The sequence below is a fragment of the Manihot esculenta genome, chromosome 3 (genome assembly GCF_001659605.2).
Source record: "Manihot esculenta cultivar AM560-2 chromosome 3, M.esculenta_v8, whole genome shotgun sequence".
NCBI classification, from domain to species: Eukaryota; Viridiplantae; Streptophyta; class Magnoliopsida; order Malpighiales; family Euphorbiaceae; genus Manihot; species Manihot esculenta.
This window is the reverse complement of record NC_035163.2, coordinates 30,756,660-30,782,126: the sequence shown is the minus strand read 5'-3', so window position 1 is coordinate 30,782,126 and position 25,467 is coordinate 30,756,660. Positions and strand designations below refer to the sequence as shown.

Here is a 25,467-nt window from a genome sequence, read left to right as displayed (position 1 = left end):
AATCAACATTATTTTAAATATTTTTTCCTTTATCTAAAATTGTATTTCCCTTGCTGATCGTCACCTTTATTTTCTTTTCTTCTGTTTAAATATAATATTAATTTATTTATAATATTTTCTCTCTCTTGTCTAAACACAAAAATGTTTTTTTTTCTTGTATAATTTTTTCCTTTTATCCAAACACAATATTAGTAATAAATAATTATTTTCCTTAATAAAGACAATATTACAAGTTGGCCTTCAAATTTTGAGAAAAATTAAGTTTTTTTTTCATTGCATATTTTAATTCTTTTATATATTTCCAAATATAACGTAATATATTGTATTAATAAATATTAAATAAAGAAATATGTAATTTAGAAAATTTACTATTGTTGATATTTTTATACATTTATTTTTTACAACAGAGAAAAAAAATCACAGTAAAAATATTTTAGCATTTTCTTAAGTATTAAAAATTAAATGAGTGAAGAGGCGAAAATATATAATAAATTAAAAAGCGTTGAAATTTTATGTATCAACTTATTACCAGTAACTTTTTTTTTTCCATTTCAAAAAAAAAAAACAGTAACTTTTTTAATTCATTTAATTTGTTTTTGTAAATTGTAATTCAACAAAGGCATTTTTGGGCTTCAATTCTCTTGAAGCTTCCAGATTTTGGTCTTTCTTTATTATTATTTTTTTATAACAAATATTTTTAAATCAGTGCCCTTGAAATTTTAATGAAAATTGGATATTTTTCACTAAATGTGTGGAAGTGATAAAGTAGATTTTTATATTTAGAGTTGTTTGTATCCTTGTTTAATTTTTTTATATTAAATTATTTGATATTTAAAATTTATTAGTCTTATTAATTTTTATTTTTCTAAATCTATTTAGAGAAAATACTCTCTAAAATAATTAAAGATTTTTCATTTTTAAAGTTTAAATTTAAAAATATTAATTAAGAAAATGAATTATATAATTTATTTCATTCGTTGGAGATTTATTTTATTTTTAATTTAGTAATAAAAAAATTTCGATATATTAATAAAATTAATTTGTGTATGTTGTAAAATTTTAAAACAAAAATTACATTTAAAAAAAATATCTTAGCTCTTTAATAAGTTTAATCCATAATCTTAATTAATATTCTCACTTTCTTTGAACAGGCAGCTAATGAGTTTTTTTTTTTTTTTTTCATTATTATTATTATTAATAAATGAATATTAAGCATCGATAAGAATATGTAAAAATGCCACGGTGGTGGGGCCAGTATGCTTGGAATAGAATATTCCATGAATCAAAGATAGGTGCCACGTGGCACAGCCTTGGGCATATAACTGAAGTGCGGTCCTGCTCTCTTCTTATCTTTCTGTAAATAGTTATATCATTCTCACATCACATATAATTATTGACACATTGAAATTATATCTTAAAAGAAAAAATTATGAATTGTAATTTAATAATTTATTAAAAAAATTAAAAATATGCTTCAAGTCATTTTATACCTAAGACTTTAGCTGTATATTATCTAATTGATTTTATAAAATTATAACTATTTAATTATTATAATTAAAAAATTATTTAATCTATTTTTTTATTATTTTTATGAAGTATAAAAATTTAATAGTTATATTTTTTAAATTCAGAGTTTAATATTATACTTATAATAAAATTCATGTATCAATTAAAATATTTTCTTTTAAATTTTATTAAAGTCTTTAGCTATTAAATCAAGTTAAAATAACCAACTCACATATAATCAAAATTTAAAATGCTAATCAACTTGCATTCACAGATTTAATATGATGGTAAGCGCATATGAATAAATCTATGAGATCTCAAATTATATTCTCCCAATTCCTAATTTCTATTTCAAAAAAAAAAAATGCCAATCAACTTCTTTTAAAACTTTAAGATCAAATGCTATACTCAAAGGAAACAATATGATAATCATTTTGAAGAGTAAAAAAGAAAAAGAAAAAAAATATGATAGTTCACATTTGAATCACAATTCATAGGAAAGGTGCTACGAATACGATAATGTGGCAAGAATAAGGCTATTGTGCCACAGTTTCCCAGCCATAATTTGTCTAATAGAAAAGGCAGAATCAGAAAGGCTGGAGATCGAAGACCATGGGCTACCCTATAACAAATATGATCCTCATCTGGTATAAACAACATGAAACACTTAAACTTTCGGTGCTAAAATTATCGAGAGAGAGAGAGAATAGAAGTGGTGTTATGATCTATTTGAGGATTTTAAATACTGATTTTAATTTAGTATTAGCTCGCAATAACAACAAAGGAGCACCCATGAAAGAAGCTTGCTTAATTGTCTCTTGTTTCATAACAGAAGCAACACAGATGTATTATTCAATTCAAAACGAGTCCCATGATCATTATTTAGAGAGCACTCAACTCAATATATAAATTACGAGCGAGAAAAACATACAGGAACACGCCGCTGGATGGGGGTTCTACATGAAGGGCAATCCTTCATTCCTTGTTTCTCATGGAGCTCATTACATGTTGTGCAAACCACTTGATGGGCACATGGGAGGAACACCACCGACATCTCTTCTGAAAGGCACATCACACATTCTCTCTCTCTTTTCACACCTCCTATGTCAGAGTATTCTTGAAACTCTGCTGCTTCTACTACCGAGTAATGAGGAGTCGAGAGATCCTTTTGTGTAGTGCTGTACTTAGCATCTGCGAGTCTACTAGCATAGCTTTCATTGATGCCCCTTCGAAGGGCTGCAATTTTTGAAGAGTCGGTCTTCAGTCTCAGTTGGGAGATTTCCTTTTCAAGCTTCTGAATATCATCTTTGTACTTCTGCAAATTTGTTTCTGCTTTTAATTTGATCACATCCTCTTTAGATATAGCTGAAGCCTCAATTTGTTCTCTTTCTTTTCTTATTGAAGTAGCCTGCGAAAGTAGTTCTTCATTCGTCTTCTCTTCTTGTTGCCATCTAGCCTGTATTTATTTATTTCTATTGGTTATTCACTGAGATGGCAACCAATGATAAATGCTGTAACAACTAGCTAGTGGCATGTAATTATTCAAGGATTCTAACGGAGACTAGGAACTGTATCAAATGAAATCAATCCCATGTACTTTAAAAATCACAACTACACAACTGGACGTTCTTCCTCTTGACAGCTACTGACACAACTATCACACCTAAAGATTTTGAGGATCAAATAAAAAATTTAGCTTCTGGGGTGAGGCAAACAAAGGAGAGAAAATGGTGCAAACAGATAGTGAACACAAAGATACAGATATTTATAAACCAATTTGCAGTTAAGGTCACCCAGTGTGATTTGTAATAACAAATAAAGAGAGCAAAACAACTAAAGAAAATCACTAATGAAGAGAATCTTGATTAAAAAAGCAACATAATTGCTTCATGCCAGTATACAATTATTTTTCAAACAATGATCCTATAAAATCTACATACTGGTAATGAGATATGTTACTTTCCTTTAGCAGCAGATGCACATATCCCGTGTCATAAGCATGCATGATTATGACAAGGGGATGAGCTAGGATGAGTTGACTGAGATGTGCGACTATAATAGGCAGGACTGAGATGTCCAGACTAAAATAGACAGGGCAGTTATTTTGTTATTTTGTTAACTGGTGGGGAAGTACTTGTAATGGGGCCAATATAACTGGTAAGGAAGTACCAGTAATGGGACATTCAAGAATCAACGTGGATGCAGATTTCTTCCTTTCCTTCTTCCTAATCTTTCTCCATTTCCTCCCTAATTTCTCCTCTTTCCGTGACTGAGAATTCTGCTACATGGCATATTACCTCTAAATATGTGCTTACCATATACATTCTTCCTCTGCGGAAGAGGTGTATATTTTATGCACGTACCATGGCACAGTAACTGCATTCAATATGGGCACATGGAAAATGATAATGAAGTTTATCACCAGGAGTCAACCAAAGTAGATTATGTCTGGCAATCTAAATAGTTATGTTTTATAGCAATCTCAGTGTCACTGCCTATATTAACCATAAACCTAACAATGCCCTTTATATCCAATGATTGGTCTAATTCACTTATCTATATACCATGTTTAAGAATCAAGTGATTGGTTCAAACACATACTGCATGTAACTTCTGAATAAATATGGAGAAAGAGGAAATTGGATTTGAATGTTCAGAAGCATACCTCATGCTGTTCCTGTAGCTTTTTAGCCCGTACTAGATCCTGTTGTAGCATTGCAACGTTGCGTTTTTCAGCTGCAAGTTCTTCTTGTAAAAGGGTTTTCTGCTTCTCCCATGATTGAAACTTCATCAGCGTATTCTTCTCCCTCTTTGATACTTCTTGACAGCTTGCAGCTGACTCTGCTGCACGCAATTTTGCAGCCTCCATCTCTTGCCTCAGCGCAGCATTCTCCACCTCAAGCCTCCGAACAGCAGAATTAGCTCTCTCCACCTGTCCACTTGCCTTGCCCAGTGCATTTTCCATCTCAGTGAGCTTCTTCATGGTGTTTTCCTCCAGAGTTTGTTTCTCTTTCTTGAGCCGTTCAACTTCTTCCTTCTCCATCCTAAGTGACTTAAGTTCAGCCTTATCTTTACTCAATCTTCGGGCAGCCTGCATAACTTTCTGGTTTGCCCACTCTGTCCATTCTTGGAGCTGATTTTGCAATTCCCGAACTCTAGGAACCAGTTTCATAATCATCTCATCCTTCTTGTCCCTTGGAACCCACTGTGCCAGCGACTTCTCATATGGTGTACCAGCAAAACTGCAATTAGGTGCCTCGGCATTACAATTCATAGAGGCTGAAGTGGAGTTAGTTTTTGTGGGTAATGAAAGTGATAGGTCTGTATCAGTAGCAGCCAATGCAGGTGGAGTGTTGAGTGCAGGCAATGTAGGTGAGGTGTTGACTGAGGATAGTGTAGATGGAACATTGGACTTGGGTGAAGAAGATGTTGCACTCAAACTTTCTAAATTAGATGCTGCTGAGGGAGAGGATCCAGGATTGATAGAAAGGTTCTGGCTTAAATTATCTTGAGGAACATCAACTCCCATTACCTTACTCAATCTTAGAGAAGCATTATTTATTTTTAGAGCAGAATCTGAAACAGATTTTAGTTTCTTATCCAAAATCAAACTACTCAACTTCCCTGTTCTTGATCCTTTAGGCCCATATGTTCGGTATCCCTTCTCCAAATGAAGTGACTTTTGTCGAAGTATGTATTCCCTCTTGGTACTATTGGAATGAACCTTTCTACTGACAACGAACTTTTCTTCTAATACAGGAGGTTGAGCAGTTGCTGCAGCACTGAAAGATTTATCAGCAGGATCAAATGAAGAATTTGTTCCATCTTTGTCTAAGACTAATCCACTAAGAACACCGGGGTTCTTTGGCTTGGTTGTGTTGGGAACTCCTGTCATGTTGTTGGGTGCCTCAGATTGAGAGCTATGAGAACAAGGAACAGAAGGTTCCAATTTACAAGGATTTGGAAGATTTAACTCAGAACATTTGGCTTCTGCTTTCATCTGGGGTTGGGAGGAAATAGAGGAAGTCCCATTTGAAGCCCCATCAGCAGCAAAACTACTAAAGGGATCACCATCCATTGCACAAGCGTGAGAGACATTCATGTCACAAATCAACAAGCACCACATTGCATCCCCAGTGCTGAAGAAAGGCCTAACTTCTCGGAGTACACAAACCAATTCTGCCAATATATACTTTTCTAGCTCCTGTAAATCCTCAAAACAGTGCTCCCTCGATGGATCAATCACTTGACCATTTCTAAGAAATGCCAAAGTATTATCCACAATATTTGACACTGTGTCTTTACACCCATAACAAAGACCAGACCTCAAAACAGCCTTTGTAGCAACATCTTCAGTATAACCGCAAGCAACAATCTTTTTAATGGCACTCTTGAAGATTGTGTCCAAATTGCTTAACACAAGTTCTTCTAGCTGGGATTCTGTAAGATCACTCCAATCAGCTTCATGGGATTCTTCTGATTCTAGTTCCTCAGTAGACTGGCTTGTTCCAACTTCTGATGACCCTATGCTAGTTGACAATCCAAGGTCAAGTTTCAACCCATCAGAATGGTCTTGGTCAATGCCACACAGGCCACATACACTGGAAGACCCATGAATTGGCGCAGATTCAAATTTCTCAGCAGAGAATTCATAACCAGAGCATTCATTCTGAGGTGAAGGCATAACCTTGCTGGGTTCACCCAAAGGTGGATCAGCGCGGAATTTTCTCTTATTTCTGCTTCCTTTTTCTTGGACTGGATGGAATGGTGGCACCTGACTGCTACAGCTACTACTGGCTTTAGCAAACATTGATGTCATTTTTGAGCTGCAAAAGGTTAATACCTTTAAATTCAATTGTTAAACTCATTGATCATTCATGTGTCAATCCTCAAAGTAACACTAATTTGATGCATCAAAATGAAATAAAGTAACACAAACTTTAAAAAATCAATATTAAACCCAGCTCCTTAGCTCATCTTTGCATAATGAATATAATTCAAAACATCAAGAAACAGAAATTTCATGTCGACATTAAATGAAGACAAGAAAAGGATTTTTTTACCTTTTTTCTCTATATCAAACTTAACGAATCAAATCAAATTTCTGCATCAAAAATCGCAAATCAATCAAAAAAAATAGTACCAGATAAGAAATACTAATACCAAATGCATCAAAAACATACCCAGTTCATACACACATCATTTCCACATCGCCTAATCAATTTCTAAAATCAGGAACCATATCATAGATCAAAACAGGTCAAAAACAAAATCCCATAAATGAGAGAATACTCTAATTATAATATCGAAGATCCACAAAACAAGTACGATAAATTTGAGATTTATAATTATAATCGACGATCGAAACGTACCGAATTTCTCAACTTATTGTTCGAGCAAAATCAAAGGTATGCGAGACCAATCTCGGAACATTTAAAGAAAGAAGAACGATCAAAATATATAAATATATAGCTTTCTTTCTTCCTTTTTATTTGCCCTTTTGCTAGAGGAGCTGGAGAGCAGTTAACGCCTCCTCAGTCTCTGTATAAAATAAAAATGGCCTTTATGATTTTTTTATTTTTTTAATATTTTGTTGTTCTTATAACAGGTTAACCAAACTAAGTAACCATGGTTAGATATATTTCCTTTCCAAATTAACCATGGTCGTCTTTTTTTAAGAAAATCTCCTTTCAAAAATATATATCTGTAGAAAATTAGATGTCTATGCATAGATTTTCTTTTTCATTGTATTATTGTTCCTTTTTAAAAAAATATATTAAAGATAATGTTGAAGAAAAATTATTATTCACTACTGTACTAAAATTAGATAATTCATAAGATAATTTATTATGAATATATTAATAAATGGAGATTTAATTAAATTTTTTTTTATTAGGCTATGTTTATTTATGAAAAAAATTCATAAGATAATTTATTTTCTATTATCTAATTTAAATTTAAAAAATAAAATATATTAATAAATTTATATATAAAAATTTTAATAATATATTTAAAGTGTAACCTTAAATTTTAAATTTTTTTAACTAGTCAAATATTTTTTATTAAATTAAATATTTTAAATTTTTAAAAATATAAAAAATATTTTTTTAGAAGATATTTTTTTAAAAAATAAACTGATGCTAAGTTTTACGCTTCATTTAATTTAATTTTTAAACTTTTTTAATTTAAAAATTTTTTATTTTAAATAAATTGAATTTTTCAGTGATTTTATTTATTTTAAAAAAAATAAATCATGTTAAATAAAATATTAATTTAATCTTAAAATTAAATAGACTGTTAGTAAATTTATTAAAGGATAAAATTTAACTATTTAATTTTTCATATCATATAAATTAAAAAGTAGTTTCTTTTAATATTTATCAATATATTCAATTGAAAAATAATTTCTCGCTTGCTATTTTATTGTTTTTTTTTTTTAATTTATATCATTTGGATTTCGGACTTCTTTATTATGGATACTATCTTCATATCATTTATTTTAATGTTTGGTTTACTTTCATAATACTACTAAATAGATCGATATATAAAAATGAAATAAAATAAAATAAAAAATGAATATACTTAAGCTTATTTATTCTAGAAAATGTATTATTTAATATCTTTTTAGACATTTGGAAAAATTAATAAAAAAATATTAAGGAAAATTAAGTTATTATTTAGATTTAAAATATAAAGTTATTTTCTAACTATTAAAATCCTATCAACACCATTAACATATTAATATATTTTATTTTTTAGATTATAAGAAAGTTATATATAAAATTATTCTTTTAAATAAATTAGGTAAAAAATATATCTTTAAAAAAAAATATTTTGTAAATATAAATAACTAGACAAATGCACTCACAGATTTAGTTTAATATAGTGAATATATCTGAGTAAATTTGAGAGATTTTAAATTTAATTTCATGTAAATTTGAGAGGTGTTTTCCTCCCGTTTTTATTTAAAAAATTAAAAAAAACTAAAACAGGTGTGATTTTCCTTTCTTTCCCATTTTTGGGTTGAAAACTTCAAAGGTTGGGTGGGGATGAAGTGGTTGTGCCAAGAATAACACATTGGATTCTTCTTTAATTACGTTTGTACACAAAAGTCTAAAATCAATAATCCTACCATTATTTTTAATTTTCTATTTCTAAGTCTCATACACAGAGAGATCATTGTTCATCAGTATGCCATGTTCAAAATCAAGGAAATTGAACTCAATAATATTTAATAATTTTCATATTTATATATAAATTTAAAAAATTATTAAATTGTATTATTGTAAATACTTTGATTTGAAATAGGGCAAGCGAACGTATATACTTTTCTAATTTTGTCAAAATCACTCTATTTCTCTAGTCTGGTCAAATTCAAACCCTAGTACCACAACTAATTGAAAGGTAATTGCCGGGGTCGCCTATTAGAATCCGAACTCGACATTTCTTTCTCCTGGTTCTACCATTATCGGGTTCTTCCATGTCCAAATCAGTTCCATTTCCATCGCCGCCTCTGCAGCCAGTGCTTCACCAGGATGATGCGGACGACGACGACGAGAACGTCAAGCAGCTGAGAGAGTGCTCATCTCTCTACCTTTCCCTACAGGTGCTTTACGAAACAATTCTTTCTTGCAAAAATGAAAACTAAAGCAACTACAAAACCCAATTTCTATAAATGGCGTTTCATATTAGTTTCTAATCTGATCTAATCCTCCTTTTTGGGTTTTGTAGGATTGTCTTATTGACAATGATAGGAACTGGAAAGCCTGCCAGAAGGGTATGCTATTTTGCACTTCAATTTTATTCGTTTGGGGTGTTGAACTCTGCCTTAACATTGGCCATGTTTAAGTTAAGCTTTGTTTCTTTTTTTTTGTTTTCTTTTCGGGGGGTGGTTCTTATGCTATTTTTTTTTCTTAATGATTTGGTGTTCAACGATTTACATCCTCATGGTTGAGTATTGTAGTTTATGATGTTGTTTGGCAAGTTGTTGATACGTGGTGTTTGTTAAAATGCTTAACAGAAGTTCAAGCCTTAAAGGCATGCAATGAGAGGAGGAAGAAAGATAAAGTGAAGTGAAGAGTTTGCTATTATGAAGCCTTGCCGTTCCTAAAGAAATTACCTCACTGGTCATTTCACTGAAGAATAGCTATTTTAAATTACTTTTTTGGGATTCATTCCGGCATTTTAAATCTGATATATTATGTCTTTGTTTCTCTGGAAAAACAATGACCCTTTACTAATGCTAGTGAGGTTGAGTTTTGATTTTTTTTTTTTTTCAAATAATTTATTTTTGGTTCATGTGCACTTCAATGAGGTGATTGCAATAATTGAATTTAACTAGAAATCATGTGCTGAAGTTTATACAGGCTCTTTGATGCTGCTGGAGTTCATCATTTTCTTCTTTCATCAACTAGGACTTGAAAAAAAATCATTGTTACAAAATTAAAGACAAAATGAGGAGAACAAGAAAGGTCATAGGGAAGGATTGAAGTGTTAAAACCCTTCTCAGAAACACTCTACCATTAAAAGAAATTTAAAGAGGAGGAAATTAGTGTCAAGGTCACATTGGTGATTGGTCCTTGCAGCAGCATAATCACCTTATTAAGAAATAGCTAATAACAACCTTAACATTTAAAGAAGCTTTCAAGACTTCAAAGTTAAACATGATCATTAACTATTGAAATAAACTGATACGGTCGGTATTCTGGATTTCCACTTGCACATCTCCAAGTGAAAATTTTAGCACATCTCCTCCAACCAAACAATAGCAGATGTATAGCAAAATATGCCAGGCTCTTTTGCTTCCACAAAAGTGGCTATATTGCAATCTTATAGATTTATCATGTGGGTAGCCCTATCCTATCATCATATGTGCCTGACATAGTTTGTTCTGCAGATGTCTCAGTGTATTTTGTCCTGGTAGGAGAAATTGAGCACTCACATCTTGAGCAAAGTTATGGAGAAGGTATTTTGACGATACCATTCTAAGATTGAGGATCCTTTCAAAAAAATTGACTAACTTAATTTATTAACTACTTTTTTAATTTGATATTCGATATATATTTTTTTTATGAAATGGGATATTCGATATTTTTGTATTGAACTTATAAATAAAATTAGGATTAGTTTATATATATATATTTATTTATTTATTTTCTAGAGTAACTTGATTTTTTTATAAGAGATATTTCTTTTGACAATAACTATCATTAGAAGATTGTTAAAATTCAGTTTAATAGTGATAAATAAAAACCAAGTGAATTAATATTAAAATAACAATAGAAAACAGACACTATTTTTTTAATATATTTTATCTGTAGTGTAAAAATAGACTTTTTTAGGCATCATATAGATTATCGTTTTTGTGAGTTTGTAATTAACTTATTAATTTTTTATATATTTCCGTTTAATATAAATTAAAAATAAAATTTATAAATTATAAGAATAGTTTAATAATGAAATAATATAAGTGAAGAATATAAAAAATATATGAAGTTTTATTATTTTAATTATACTAAATAATACTTTATTAATTTATTGGAATGAAAAAACCACCTGATTAGGAGTAATTAATTCCTCATGGTATACCGCTAATTTTTTGTGGGACATATATCGTTTAGCTATTGCGGTCCTATGTTGGCCGCCGCCGAAAGGATTAAGCGACGTCGTATAAGTCTCTGAAATCATTCGCCTCCAGCTTGCTGCTTCTACTAGGATCAGGCTATTCGAACGGCAAAGTTCCAGAAAAGCATCACCTGCTGCCTTTTATGGATTCGCGCTTTGGGAACCAATTGTTCTCGATCGATTAATAGAAGAAAAAGAAGAAGAAGCAGAAGCTGCTGCAGCAGGAGGAGAAGGAGAAATGTCGGGATTTGGGAAGCATTCAGGACCATCAGGACGGCCGTCACCGCAACCGCGTTTTGGGGACTTTCCTCGCCTTCCTTCCCCTTCTCCTTATCCTCCTAAATCACCTCCTTTCTTCCATTCTAGCCCCGTGCCGGCTTCTAGGTACTCTATTTTGCTTTCTTTTTCATTGCATTCTCAAATTGTAGCTGCGCTGATTTTGTTTTTCTATTCTAAATGCTTTATTATTTTTTGAAGATAAATTCATTTGCTTTACTCCCATTTATCTTATCAGTTTGTGCTTAAATCACGCCACTTCTTGATTGAAAGATTTATAAACGAGTATTCGATTCATTCACGGGGTTTAGGTTTACTTCAATGTTCAAGAAAGCTGGTTTTTTTTTGCTTCTTTGTGGGTTTAACGGGCTTAGCTGTCGTTTCTTTTGACCATGAATCTGATTTCGCGACCAATATTCAGATTCTTGTTCAAGTTGGACCTTGAAGTTGATTTTGAATGATGGCGCTGTAGTTGTACATCACCTAATTGCTATTTGCATTTGAGTTTGTCTTGTTTTTGTTTTCGGTGGTGTTGCTATTGAAACGATCAATGATCATATTCTTCAGTAATTGGTGTTTCATGCGCTGGAACATGCTTATTGTGATTTTCTGGTAGCTAGTGTGAGTTTTATGCAATTGGTTCTGAATTTTTGATCCTAGGAGTCCTGTAGCTACAGAGAGAGTGCTGTCACCACCATTGTCTTATGAAGGCTCCAGTCTCGCTGCTAATGCTTCCCAATCTGCTGGAATTCCAAGGTAATGACAAAATAAACCTATCGTCTTTATCCTTATTTCTCTTGTTTTTCCAACCATCCTCCTTGGTCATACAATAGCACCTGCTTTCTGTTTCATCATAGTTAATGTCTTAATAGAACTGGAGGATTTTCTTGTGATAGTAGGAGACCAGAAGCTCTTGGAAGAGTTCGCTCACCTCCTTTGTCCTTCAAAAGCACCCATCCTGTTGCAAATCCATCTTTTGGGGCCCACAGGTGAAAACCATGTTCCATTGCTTGTATTTAATCATTTCTCTTACAGCATGATGCTGTGCAAGCTGGTTTATTTTCTAATAAAAATTTAAAATGCATGTTGGTATAATATCATTTTTTAGGACGCGTTATTGATACTGGGAACCAAACAGGTATACAGATAAGAATATTCTGTGTCTAAGACTCTAAGAGAGAGATCTTGTATCTCAGACATGAAAAAGTACATTCATATATTTGGCTGTAAAATTTGGGAACTATAGTCACCATGTTTGTGAAATAAGTATTACAACGTGAGTTAGTTTCTTCTCAGGTCAACTTTGTCACCTTCTCAATGGGTTAACGGCCAGAGTTCTCTTTCTAAGGATGATGACCAAACGAATCTAACACCTTCTGCAGTCGCTTCATTTGTTGCTTCACGCAATGCTGGAACTAGTGTTACAGCTAAGATTTCTAGATTTCCAGAGATAAAGAGGACCAGATCACCTCCTTCACAAGCTTTGGATGAAGATATTTCTAGAAATCCCAGACAAACTTTCCTTCAAAGGTAAGCTCATTTTCCCATGTATATGTTGCATTGGGTTTTAATTTTTTTAGTTGCAAGTCACACCAGATTTTAATTGGAAACTGTTGCCTTTATATCTAATTAGATTAATTTTGAGAACCATTCTTTTGGTTTGAGGCTTGGATGCACCCTTAATGTGACTATGCTTAATGGTGAGCTATTATCTATGGACTCTTTAGCCTCAGCATCATTTGGTTAAACTGTCATTCATGGATGTGCCTTTTTATCTGATGCTGATCACAAACTCACATCAAATATGCATCTGTATTCCTGCTAACTTTATGCACAGTATTTTTTAAGGTGGATTATTATTTGTGATGCAGGCCTGCTTTGTATCAGTCTGAATGGGATAATCAGCACAAGTTGATGAATAATTATCCGAATCTATTGGCTCATCAAGACCATTCCCCAGTCTCTCCATTTGAAGGTTCTCATGGTTCTGCAAGAAGTTTTGTGAATGATGATGCAGATGTCCATGTGCCAAAGCAAGCTAGATCACCACCTGTATCACCAGCAGATGGAGTTCTCCAGAAGGAAACTAGAAGGTACTTTTAAAATGTGCATATTCTTAAATTTCTGATTTATTTATTTATTTTGTGTTAGTTCCTTTGGTGAGTTGTCTGCTATCAATATGAAAAACCTGCATGGTGATGAGTTTGTAAATTAGCCTTTTGAAGTAAGAACACAGGTGGCACTCGAATTCCAGCTTCAATAACTGAAAGCTTTGGAAATTATAAAATTTCAACAATTCTGTCCAATGGATAGCAAAATAACTCTTTTGACAACCCTGTGAAATCAGAAAGATGTGATAAAGAATTAAGTAACATTGAAGGAGGTATCTGTAAAATCTTTCTGGTGTATTAAACAGGATAATTTTGTTGTGCAAAACTTGGATATTCCACAAGTTTTTGGTTGTTTTGTGTGGGAAAGTAGTGCCTCTTTACATCTGAATGAGCTCATTATGTGCTTACTTTGCCAGGTCTTCTACATCTCCTCCTAGGTTGGGTGCTAGGTCAAATGCTTTTTCCAGTACATCTGGTTCTCAAATTTCTCAAAAAATCTCTCCATCTGCCAACACTACTGCTATTGAAGCTGCTCCCACCAGAAACACCAACTACTCTGTTGCAAAAAGAACACGGTCACCTCCTTTTCCTGCTTCTGATAAAGCCTTTCAGGGAAACTCTTATTCCGATCAAGATGGTGCTGAACGGTAAAAAGTTTGGTGCTCTGAATTCCACTGTTTTGTGACTATTTAATCCATAGACAGTTCAGTTAAGTTAAAAAAATCACTTAATTAAGTTTTGGCATGCAATATGTAGAGAAATTCAAGCCAAGGCAAAGCGATTAGCTCGCTTTAAGGAAGAATTAGGTGAAAAATTTGAAAATAGAACAGATATTGCTGAAAAGAAGGTTTCTGCAAGTGGACGTGAGCGATATATAATTGAAAAGCAAAAATTTGCTGGAAATTACTCCATGGAATCAGGAGGGGATTTCTCCAATGGTGATATTTCTTCTGATTGTGATGGCTTGGGAAGCTCCGGTATCATTATTGGGTTGTGTCCAGACATGTGTCCCGGTATGGCTCTTAGTTATTCAATCTAGAAGGAATCTTGTAATAGAATGATATCCAATTGCGTTATTTGAGTGCATAAGCGTTTGATCAAGTTAAGATTTCCTTGTCATTTTGCTGTGAGAAAGCAACTCGATTCTGAAAGTTGAAGGAATTTGAATACATCTTACTCTAAGCATCTAATTTAGTAGTATCAGGAACAAACTGATGGGCATCTGTTTTATGAATTTGTCTGAAACTGCTTTAATTTTTTATATGGTCTATAATCTGCGTATATGTTTCAGAGTCGGAAAGGGAAGAACGAGAAAGGAAAGGGGATCTTGATCAGTATGAGCGCTTGGATGGTGATAGAAATCAAACTACCAAATTTCTTGCTGTTAAGAAGGTGCCTTCTTTTATCACTTCTAGTTTTTCTGGTCAATGTGCCTTTTTTGTACATTAAACTACTTTTGAATGTTTATTACGAATCAGAATGATAAATATCTGTTTATTGTTTTTCCACAGTATACTAGAACAGCAGAGAGGGAAGCAAGTCTTATACGTCCCATGCCTATCCTGCAGAAGACTATTGATTATCTGCTCAATTTGCTGGATCAACCTTATGATGATAGGTTTCTTGGCACATACAATTTCTTGTGGGATAGGATGAGAGCGATCAGAATGGATCTGCGGATGCAGCACATTTTCAACCTGGAGGCAATAACCATGTTGGAGGAAATGGTTTGTCTTTATCACAGTGGCCTTTTCATAGTATCTAACTTTGGCATCACTTGTGAACAGTGCTTGCAACCATATGTTATGATTATTATAAAAAGGAAAAATTCTTGTTTATATAGATGGAAGTGAGTGCTTATTACTAATATGTTTTGCATGTGGCTTGCAACCCCTTGAATGGCTTTTTAATGTGAATGATAATTCTTTTGATATTATCATTGTGTTGCTCTGGCATAAGGACTATTTCTCCCAGGGATATGGGCAGTGATTGGATTGTTGTGGATTCTTTTACAAAGTTTACAGAATGGTTAATATCAACTTTAAACCAATAATTTAACTAAAACAAATATTGAAAGATTATAGGGTCAAGAATGGAAGAAATATGGGAGCTGAGTTTTTGAAGAAATATTGGAGCTGAATTTTTGGGTGAGTTCTCCATAGCTGGTTGGCTGAGAAAAGAAGAGGAAGGAAACCATTTGGATACCCTTTCTTGGGGTAAAATCTGAGTACAGGTGATACTGGGGCATTTGAAATGCTGAATATTGTAATGGTTCCTTGAACTCTTGTTACACAATGCGCAATGTTCAAAACCTTGGTTAGTTGTGTAGTTAAATGTTGAAATGTTCTCGGCACAATAATATATATCTCCTTTGTGATTACTGTAAAATTTGTTTACATATTTCAATGGATATCTTTTTTCCATTGCCTTGGTGGCTCCATGGCCATAAACATCAGCTAAAGTTGTTAAGTTTACAGTGTTGTGCAAGGTTCCAACAGGGAAGTGCTTTGAGTCCTAGCCTTGGCAATTTTAATTTAAATAAATATGGTGCTTCATCCTTTAAATATTACAATTATTCGTCCATAAGATATATGTATATAAATATGGTGGCTCATCCTTTAAATATTACAATTCTTCATCCATAAGAATTGTTACCTTGGCAACAAGACGACAACTATTATAGGTGTTATGATACTTCCAAAAATAAAAACTACAACACAGAAAATTGATCTTCAATTTTAAATGGTATAGTTATTTACTTCATTGCATTGATTACTATTTTTTTAATCAGATTGGAGTTTTAAGAAATTTAAATAGCCTTTTGGCGTGTCCTTATACTTTCATGTGGTAGCTAATGGGCCAAATAAACTAGTATTAGGATATATTTAGCCATTTCATTCTATTTGAGCTAGTATCTGGTATATCAAGCTATTCTAATTGGCCAAATAACTAATGCATCTGGTTACACTTGTTTCTATTAATTTGTATTTTTATCTCAGCTTTAAATCTATTGAGCCAGTTTTATGTATTGGACAATGTGCATTAGTTACGCATGGAGCATGATCTTATTATTCTCTTAACTAAATGCTGTTGTTGGTCAATTCTTATGTCAGATACGGCTTCATATAATTGCTATGCATGAGTTGTGTGAATACACAAAAGGAGAAGGTTTTTCCGAGGGATTTGATGCACACCTAAACATCGAACAGATGAATAAGACTTCAGTTGAACTGTTTCAAATGTATGATGACCACAGGAAGAAAGGAATTAATGTTCCAACGGAACAAGAATTTCGTGGTTATTATGCACTTCTGAAACTAGACAAGCATCCTGGATATAAAGTAAGTTATATACAGCAGGAACTAGCAACTAGGTTTTACAGGTTACACTTAGCATTGTATTGCTGTTCGTTAAAAAACTCTTCCTGCTAGGTTGAACCTGCAGAGCTGTCACTGGATCTTGCAAAGATGTCTCCAGAGATAAGGCAAATGCCAGAAGTGCTATTTGCTCGTGATGTAGCAAGGTAGTTACATCCTCCAAAGTATTATGGTGCTAAAGTATCATAGTATAAACCTGTTCTCATAATTGATGTGGTTGGCTGCTACAGGGCCTGTAGAACAGGTAATTTTGTTGCCTTCTTTCGGCTTGCAAGAAAAGCAAGATACCTTCAAGCATGCTTAATGCATGCCCACTTTGCAAAGGTATGAATAACTGTTGGTATCAGAGTACTGATTTATTATGCCCATGAATATTCATTTTATTGATTGGCACAAAAATAAATTTCAGCTAATCTGCTACTTACCAATGCTCCTTAAGTCTTCTATTCAGTTTTTAATCAATGGAGAACATAACAGACATCCAATTGAGTTACTTGCTTATTTGGACAGAATGAAAATAGTACTACAATCTAATTCCTTATCCCAATTATCTGAGGCAGATTAATAGCTATTGAAACAATAACTTGTGCATTTGGCTTATGTTGTTAACTTTGCTTGCATGTGCAAGCACATGAGAAGTATCAAAAGTAATATTGTTTAACATGATATGATGCACTCATTTTCATATTGTTTATGTAGAAGGATAATATTTTGTTGTTATATTTCACAATAGATATTACAACCTATTTATACATGAGAGACGATATCTAAACAGGAAGGAAAATCAAGCCTATAATTATACAATCCCTAAGATTAAGCAACTGACCCATCTATTAATATTTACTTTCTATATTAACATATTTACTTTCTATAACTTATAACACTCCCCCTCAAGTTGGATCATAAATGTTAATCATGCCCAACTTGTTACATATATAATCAACTCGAGTCCCATTTAGAGTTTTAGTGAAAATATCTCCTAATTGTTCTCCAGTTCGGATATGTCCTGTTGATATTATCTTTTGTTGGACCTTTTCCCGAACAAAATGACAATCAATCTCGATGTGTTTAGTCCTCTCGTGAAATACTGGATTGGAGGCAATGTGGATAGCTGCTTGATTATCACACCACAACTTAGCAGGCACCGAATTTGTGAACCCAACTTCTTCCAACAGTTGACGTACCCACAAGATTTCACAAACGGCTTGTGCCATGGCTCGATATTCAGATTCAGCACTAGAACGGGAGACCACATTTTGCTTCTTACTTTTCCATGAGATCAAGTTACCTCCCACAAAAACACAATACCCAGTAGTTGACCTCCTATCAACTTTCGAGCCTGCCCAATCAGCATCAGAAAAGCATTCAATCTTTGAGTGTCCATGGTTACCATAGAATAGGCCTCGCCCTGGGGCCCCTTTAAGGTAACAAAGAATTTGTCCCAGAGCATCCCACTGGGCAACAGTAGGAGAAGACATAAACTGACTTACCACACTCACTGAATATGCAATATCAGGACGAGTCACCGTCAAATAATTTAGTTTGCCAACTAATCTTCTATACCTTCCAGGATCTGCAAATGGCTCACTGTCTTCTGTGGTAAGTTGAAGGTTAGGGATCATTGGGCACTACAAGGCTTAGCACTCAATTTTCCTGTTTCTGCCAACAAATCAAGAACATATTTTCTTTGAGATAAGATGCCTTTCTTACATCGCATGACTTTGATTCCCAAGAAATATTTCAAGGAACCCAAATCCTTTGTATGAAACTGTGTTTTAAGAAATTCTTTTAGGGATGTGATGCCAGCAATGTCACTTCCTGTAATAACGATATCATCCACATATACTACAAGCAGAATTACTCCACTATCAGAATTTCTATAAAACACTGAGTGATCACACTTACTCATCTTCATTCCAAACTGTTGGACTACCTCACTAAACCTGCCAAACCATGCCCGAGGACTCTGTTTCAAGCCATAAAGAGATTTTCGAAGTCTACAAACCTTACCTCCTGAGCAACAAAACCAGGTGGTTGCTTAATATAAACCTCCTCCTGAAGATCACCATGAAGAAAAACATTTGTAATATCTAGTTGATGCAAAGGCCAATCATGAGTAGCCGCCAAGGAAATAAACAATCGGACAGATGCGAGCTTGGCAACTGGAGAGAATGTATCAGAATAGTCAACTCCATAAGTTTGTGCATAACCTTTGGCCATTAAACGGGCCTTGAGGCGAGCAATAGATCCATCAGGGTTTACTTTCATTGCAAACACCCATTTGCACCCAATAGCCTGCTTTCCTGGGGCAAGGACATCAACTCCCAAGTGTCATTAGTATCAAGGGCCATCATTTCCTCTTCCATTGCAGCACGCCAACCAGGATGGGACAAATCCTCAATAACAGTTTTGGGAATTGAAATAAAATCTAAAGCAGTGACAAAACAACGAGAAGAGGAGGATAATTGATCATAAGAGACACAAGATGAAATAGGGTAAGTGCAAGTACGTTTACCTTTGCGAAGAGCAATGGGCAAATCCAAATCAAACAGTGAAGGATCAGTGGGAGCAGGATCAGTCGACGAAGAAGCGGGTAGCGGAACGGAGTCAGAGTCCTCTAAGCGTCTGGAATACACATGAAAGACAGGAGGGCGACTTGGCACATGAGCGAAAGGTGTAGGAGTAGTCTGAGGAGACAGAGAACGAACAGTGTATAACAAGAGGTCATCTTCCTCCTCCTGGGTGTTATAAACAGATGATGGCGGAAAAAACGGAGTGGACTCAAAGAATGTTACATCCGCAGACACAAGATACCGATTCAGATCAGGAAAAAAACAACGATACCCTTTCTGACGTTGAGAGTAGCCAAGGAAGACACATTTGAGTGATTTGGGATCCAATTTAGTAACCTGTGGACGAACATCACGAACAAAACAAGTACAACCAAAGATACGTGACTCAATAGGAAACAAAGACTTAGTGGAAAATAAAATGTTATAAGGGATATCACTATGAAGGATGGAGGAAGGTATGCGATTGATAAAAAAACAAGCAGTGGATACAGCATCAGCCCAAAAACATTTAGGCACCTTCATTTGGAATAAGAGGGCTCTGGCTACTTCAAGAAGATGTCGATTTTTTCTTTCAGCAACTCCATTTTGTGAAGGAGTGGCAACACAAGAGAACTGATGAAGAATCCCTTTTTGTAACAAATAAGATTGAAATTCCCCAGAGAGATACTCTTTAGCATTATCACTTTGCAATATACGGATGGAAGTATTGAATTGGGTTTGGATTTCAGCATAAAATGCACAAAAAATAGAAAATAATTCTGAACGACTCTTCATTAAAAATAACCAAGTAGTACGAGAGAAATCATCAACAAAAGTAACAAAATACTTAAAGCCAGACTTAGACACAACAGGACAAGGACCTCAAACATCTGAATGGACTAACTCAAAGGGGGACGAAGCCCGTTTATTGACTCGAGACAGTGTAGGTAAACAATGATGTTTGGCAAATTGACAAGACTCACAATCTAGAACAGACAAAGAATGAAACTGTGGATATAATTTCTTCAAAGCCGAGAGAGAAGGATGCCCAAACGACAATGAACATCAAAAGGTGTTAAACGCGTGGAGCATACCAGAGATCGAGGAGATCGAGGTAGTTGCTGATCCAAGACGTAAAGACCCTCTGACTCACTCCCTCTACCAATAATCTGCTTCGTCGAAAGATCCTGAAAAACACAGTGATCAGGAAAGAATGAGACACAACAATTCAATACACGAGTGAGTTTACTCACGGAAAGCAAATTAAACGCGAATTTAGGAAGACATAATACAGAGGATACAGAAAGAGAAGGGGTTAAGTTGACATGATCAGAACCTATGATAGAAGATTTAGTGCCATCAGCAAGAGTAACATAAGAAGGCGATGTATGAGACTCAAGATTGGACAAAAGATTAGAATTACCTGACATATGATCGGTAGCACCAGAATCAATAACCCGTTTGGAGGATGAAGACACAAGACATGCAGTAGAATTACCTGATTCGGCAATTGCAGTGATAGAGGAGGAATTAGAGGATTTTAAAGATGTCTGGTATTGGATGAATTGTGCATACTCATCTGCAGATATCAAAATTCCCTGATCGAAAGATCCATTCAATTTGTGTTCCGTGATTTTAGTCATCATAGGAATCACATCAGTTACGGTGGTGGTTTTAACTTTAGCCATAAGGACAACCAATCCAAAACGATAGCAACAAAAGAAACACAGAATCAGAAAACAGTACCCGGCGTGAACAGTACCGATGAACAGTATCACATGAACAGTGCCGATGAATAGTACCCCCGAATATGAATAGTACCTAAAACACCTCCACCCAACACCCGAACGGCAAATAAACCTCAGATCTGACAAGGGAATGGTGTGGCGACTCCGGCGATGGTGAGATCCAAATGTTAACCTTTATGGGTAACCCAAATGAACAGAGCCCTAAGTCTCTAAAAAAATTTTAAAACTTGACGAGAGAAAAAAATTAAATTTCCATGAGAATGGCTCTGATATTATGTAGAAGGATAATATTTTGTTGTTCTATTTCACAATAGAGATTACAACCTATTTATACATGAGGGACGGTATTTAAACAGGAAGGAAAATCAAGCCTATGATTATACAATCCCTAAGATTAAACAACTGACCCATCTATTAATATTTACTTCCTATATTAACATATTTACTTTCTATAACTTATAACAGTTTATCAGGTAAAATTTTGTCTATGTATTCTGAAAATATAACCTACCAATCATTTCAATAGATTAACTGCTCTTGATTATTGATTGCCAAACCATCATAAATGTTGACTAGGGGATCCTCCTTCCAGGAGTCCATATTAACACGTCTGAAAGGTAGCATTCACCTTTGTACTGCTTTATTTGTGATCCATTTTACTTGACCTTGCACTTGCAAACACAGATTGATATTTAGTAATATTGCCTCATGCCCCTTGCATTTGTTATTTTGATCAGTTACGAACTCAGGCACTTGCTTCTTTGCACTGTGGTCTACAAAATAATCAAGGTCTCCCTGTTGCCCATGTTGCCAATTGGCTTGCAATGGAGGTAGCTTTTTATTTTAGATCAGCTTTTATTTTTATTTACTTCACAATTAAGTTCATTGATTTTATATCCATGCTTTGATGTTGAAATCAGGAAGAAGACATTGAAAGCCTATTAGAACATCATGGGTTTTCTATAAAGGAATTTGAAGAGCCATATATGGTAAAGGAAGGCCCATTTCTCAATGGTGACCAGGATTATCCTACCAAGCGTTCAAAGCTAGTTCATCAGAAAATTTCTAGAAGGATAGTTGACGATGTGTCACCTACTTCTCAAGTGGCTTCCTTGCCTGCTCAAGCATCCAGAGAAATTCAGCTGCCAACGGTCTGCAAGCATGACAAGAAACCTGTTGCTTCTACTTTTATGGAGAGAAAGGGTTCAACCCACGCAGTTGATGAAGAAATGCCTGATTTTCAAGTTGTTTCATCTCCAAAAGTTGGCACAAAATTGCAGCCAGTAATTGATACGTCAAAAGTTGGTCAACAAAGTCAAGAAGATCGTCGGGTGGAAGGTTCCTATTTCTCTCCATGGGGCTTCTCTTTGGTCCACAGCCCCCTGGTAAACCTGCCTGCTAAATTTAACGAGGTGGAGAAACTAAATGATAACATTCTTTCCAGCATCTCTCCTGAGAAGAAGATGCTATCTGGCATGGAAGACGTTCCACTGCAAGTTGTGTCAAGAGCCTCTTTGCAGGAAATATCCCCAAGTGCTAAATATGGTTATGTTATGGAGAACAAGGTCCCTGTTGTGGTTTGTAATGATACAAAAGATGAACCTCCTGATAATCATGAAATGGAAAATGATGAAGTTTTGGAAAATTACGATGATGAAGTTGCTCAGGCAAAGCTCAAGCTGATCATTAGGTTTGTCACTTCAACTATTTAGCTTTGAGTTGTGGTTGGTTGTATTTTAATTTTCTCATTATTATGTCTATTATCAGATTATGGAGGCGGCGTGCTTCAAAACAAAGGGAACTGCGTGAGCAAAGGCAGATAGTAGCAAATGCTGCACTTAGTTCATTATCATTGGGACCACCAATTCGAAAGGCCAAAGATGTAAGCTTTTTTATATTTATGATTTCTAGTTTTCATGCTACCATTTTCTTATTCATTTCTTTACGTTTGTGAAGTGTTCTTTAATCTGCAAAATTATTTTATTCAAGTACTAACCCATTTCATATAGCCAACCCAACTAATTTGGGATTAAAGCTTTGTTCTTATATATAATCCATTTTCATGCTTCATTTCCTATGCAAGCAAATCTCTTCTAGTGATTTACCTCGACTTTTTTTTCTTTTGCCCCTTCTATTGTAGCAACTGAGCACTACTACTGAGTTTGATATTGAGCATGTTATGAGGGAGAGGTATGAAAAGCATAAACAATCATGGTCGAGCCTGAATGTATCTGATGTCATTGTGGACATACTCGGCAAAAGAAATCCTACTGTTGGATGCCTATGCTGGAAAATTGTCTTGTGTTCTCAGCAAAACAATCAAGGAGACAAAGTGGTGGCAGCAGGCCCGTGGTTGCTTTCAAAGATCATGCCTTCTAAAAAAGATGACAATCTTCTAATTTCATCTTCTGGTATGTCAATATGGAAAAAATGGGTTCCCAGCCAATCTGGAAATGACCTGACCTGCTGCTTGTCAGTTGTTAGGGATGTTATGTTTGATGATTTGAATGAGACAATAGATGGAGCAAGTGCAATTTTGTTTGTTGTATCTGAAAGCATCCCGTTGAACACACAGAAAGCCCAGTTGCATAACCTGCTTATGTCGGTACCTTCTGACTCCTGCTTGCCCCTCCTGATCTTATGTGGCTCTTGCAATATAAAGGTTTCAGATCCTTCCTCCACTATAGTTAGTGAATTAGGTCTTCATGACATTGAAAAATCACGGATAAGTAGCTTTCTCATTGTTTTTCTTACTGGAGATACGGAGAAGGAATACTTGGATGGCTTTTTCAGTGATGAGAGATTAAGGGAAGGACTAAGGTGGCTGGCTAGTGAATCCCTCGTGCAACCTGATATTTGCTGTATAAAGACTCGTGAACTGATTCTAACCCACTTGAATCCCTTGTTGGATGTCCTTGATAAGAAGAGTGTTCATGCATTAGATCCAAATCACTGTATTTCAGCCTTCAATGAAGCGTTGGATTGGTCTCTGGGGGAAATTGCTGCTGCTGCCAAATCAAAGCCCATCGGTTGGCCTTGTCCTGAGATTGCTTTGCTGCAGGAGTCGTGTGATGAGCATATGGTGGTCAGGTGGTACTTGCCAAGCATAGGATGGAGCTCAGCAGCAAGAATTGAACCACTTGTGTCTGCGTTAAGGGAATGTAAACTTCCTACTTTTCCTGATCCTATATCGTTGTCTGGGAAAGGTGCTAAATCAGGTGAAGAGATTGAGAACCTGAAATCACAACTCGAGAACTGCTTGATCCATTACATGACTCAATCGAGTGGAATGATGACACCTAACTTGGCAATAAAAGAGGCACAGGTAATGCTGCAAAAATGTGCTCGACTTGAGCTCCATGACTCAAGCTACTATATTATTCCAAAGTGGATCTCAGTTTTCAGACGGATTTTTAATTGGCGGTTAACAAGTTTATCCAGTGGTGCAGTCTCCTCGGCCTATGTTTTAAGGCATCATCATGTTGATCCGACTCCACTTATTCTTGATGAGTTTGGGCTAGAAGGAAATGAATCTTTGCCATACATAAATCAACCTTCTTTAGATGAAATAATTGTTGGCTGTACTCCCCTTGTACCAACAAGGGATGAGCCACAGCTGGAAGCTTTCCAACCTCAGCAAAGGAGAGTCTCAAACGGTGATGTGTGTGGGGCTGGCAGAACAAATGACTTGATGGAGGATGAAAGCGCTTCTGCACAGTTTGACAGAGATAACCATGTAAACGCTGGCGGTGTTGAGGCGACGGTTGCTGGCCAAACTACTAAAGAAGCTGACAAATTAACCAAGTTGTTGGAACAGTGTAGCATATTGCAAAATTCCATAGAGGAGAAACTTTACATTTATTTTTGAGAATTTAGAAATGAGTTTGTGCTTTGTAAATATCCATAATTTAAGAGAGTTGGCCGACTCTACCATTGTAGTGTTTGTAATCCTATTCAAGGAAATAGTAAAAGCTCCATTTTGTTCAAGGGAGAAAAAGATAAAACTACAAATTAATTCTTTTTTTTTTTTTTAAATTCCTTTTTCCGTTGAAAATAAAATTTGAGTAGGTATAATTCATTCAAATCTGTTCAAGTACCACAAGCGCTTCCATGATATTACAACCAAGTAGCTTGCGGCACAAAGCATATGCCAACCGCTATATAGTACACAAATCGTTGAAGTATCATCTCGCTTCATACATCATTACCAACGAAAAGAATAGAAAATGGTTGAATGTATCATTTAATTTCTGACTTTTACATAAAACCCGTA

General features: G+C 34.8%; 3 protein-coding genes across 12 annotated transcripts; 2 read left to right on the top strand and 1 right to left on the bottom strand.

The window, feature by feature from the left end:
* Positions 1–2,299: 2,299 nt before the first annotated feature.
* LOC110611250 (putative E3 ubiquitin-protein ligase RF298) lies at positions 2,300–7,066 on the bottom strand. 5 transcript variants are annotated; one of them, XM_021751449.2, is made up of 5 exons: positions 6,879–7,066; positions 6,690–6,731; positions 6,570–6,610; positions 4,172–6,332; positions 2,300–2,962 (listed from the first exon to the last, which is right to left on the bottom strand). In XM_021751449.2, the coding sequence occupies exons 4-5, from the start codon at positions 6,323–6,325 to the stop codon at positions 2,417–2,419; spliced, it is 2,700 nt and encodes an 899-aa protein (XP_021607141.1). In that variant the 5' UTR covers positions 6,326–6,332; positions 6,570–6,610; positions 6,690–6,731; positions 6,879–7,066; the 3' UTR covers positions 2,300–2,416. The 5 variants fall into 5 exon arrangements, with proteins under 5 accessions (XP_021607141.1, XP_021607140.1, XP_043811101.1 ...); XM_021751448.2 differs by lacking the exon at positions 6,690–6,731; XM_021751451.2 differs by lacking the exons at positions 2,300–2,962; positions 6,690–6,731 and adding an exon at positions 2,984–3,169.
* A 1,793-nt stretch (positions 7,067–8,859) lies between these two features.
* Positions 8,860–9,772, top strand: LOC110611029. Its single transcript, XM_021751128.2, has 3 exons — positions 8,860–9,112; positions 9,238–9,283; positions 9,527–9,772. The coding sequence occupies exons 1-3, from the start codon at positions 8,987–8,989 to the stop codon at positions 9,580–9,582; spliced, it is 228 nt and encodes a 75-aa protein (XP_021606820.1). The 5' UTR covers positions 8,860–8,986; the 3' UTR covers positions 9,583–9,772.
* A 1,342-nt stretch (positions 9,773–11,114) lies between these two features.
* LOC110611040 (SAC3 family protein B) lies at positions 11,115–25,181 on the top strand. 6 transcript variants are annotated; one of them, XM_043955164.1, is made up of 16 exons: positions 11,115–11,514; positions 12,070–12,162; positions 12,306–12,395; positions 12,703–12,936; positions 13,278–13,499; positions 13,934–14,164; positions 14,274–14,530; positions 14,809–14,909; positions 15,029–15,244; positions 16,631–16,858; positions 16,949–17,040; positions 17,125–17,218; positions 21,932–22,024; positions 22,115–22,884; positions 22,962–23,076; positions 23,335–25,181. In XM_043955164.1, exons 1-16 carry the CDS (start codon positions 11,369–11,371, stop codon positions 25,060–25,062), a joined length of 4,710 nt encoding a protein of 1,569 aa, XP_043811099.1. In that variant the 5' UTR covers positions 11,115–11,368; the 3' UTR covers positions 25,063–25,181. The 6 variants fall into 6 exon arrangements, with proteins under 6 accessions (XP_043811099.1, XP_043811098.1, XP_021606838.1 ...); XM_043955163.1 differs by having other exon boundaries at positions 12,303–12,395; XM_021751146.2 differs by having other exon boundaries at positions 12,279–12,395.
* Positions 25,182–25,467: the final 286 nt, after the last annotated feature.

Coding starts and splice junctions, on each gene's coding strand:
- LOC110611029 (XM_021751128.2), top strand. CDS start 8,987: ATGTCCAAATCAGTTCCATTTCCATCGCCGCCTCTGCAGCCAGTGCTT. Junction 9,113..9,237: donor CTCTCTACCTTTCCCTACAG/GTGCTTTACGAA, acceptor TGGGTTTTGTAG/GATTGTCTTATTGACAATGA. Junction 9,284..9,526: donor CTGGAAAGCCTGCCAGAAGG/GTATGCTATTTT, acceptor AATGCTTAACAG/AAGTTCAAGCCTTAAAGGCA.
- LOC110611250 (XM_021751449.2), bottom strand. CDS start 6,325: ATGACATCAATGTTTGCTAAAGCCAGTAGTAGCTGTAGCAGTCAGGTG. Junction 2,963..4,171: donor AGCTACAGGAACAGCATGAG/GTATGCTTCTGA, acceptor AAATAAATACAG/GCTAGATGGCAACAAGAAGA.
- LOC110611040 (XM_021751145.2), top strand. CDS start 11,369: ATGTCGGGATTTGGGAAGCATTCAGGACCATCAGGACGGCCGTCACCG. Junction 17,219..21,931: donor TGCATGCCCACTTTGCAAAG/GTATGAATAACT, acceptor TATTTTGATCAG/TTACGAACTCAGGCACTTGC. Junction 22,025..22,114: donor CCAATTGGCTTGCAATGGAG/GTAGCTTTTTAT, acceptor TGTTGAAATCAG/GAAGAAGACATTGAAAGCCT.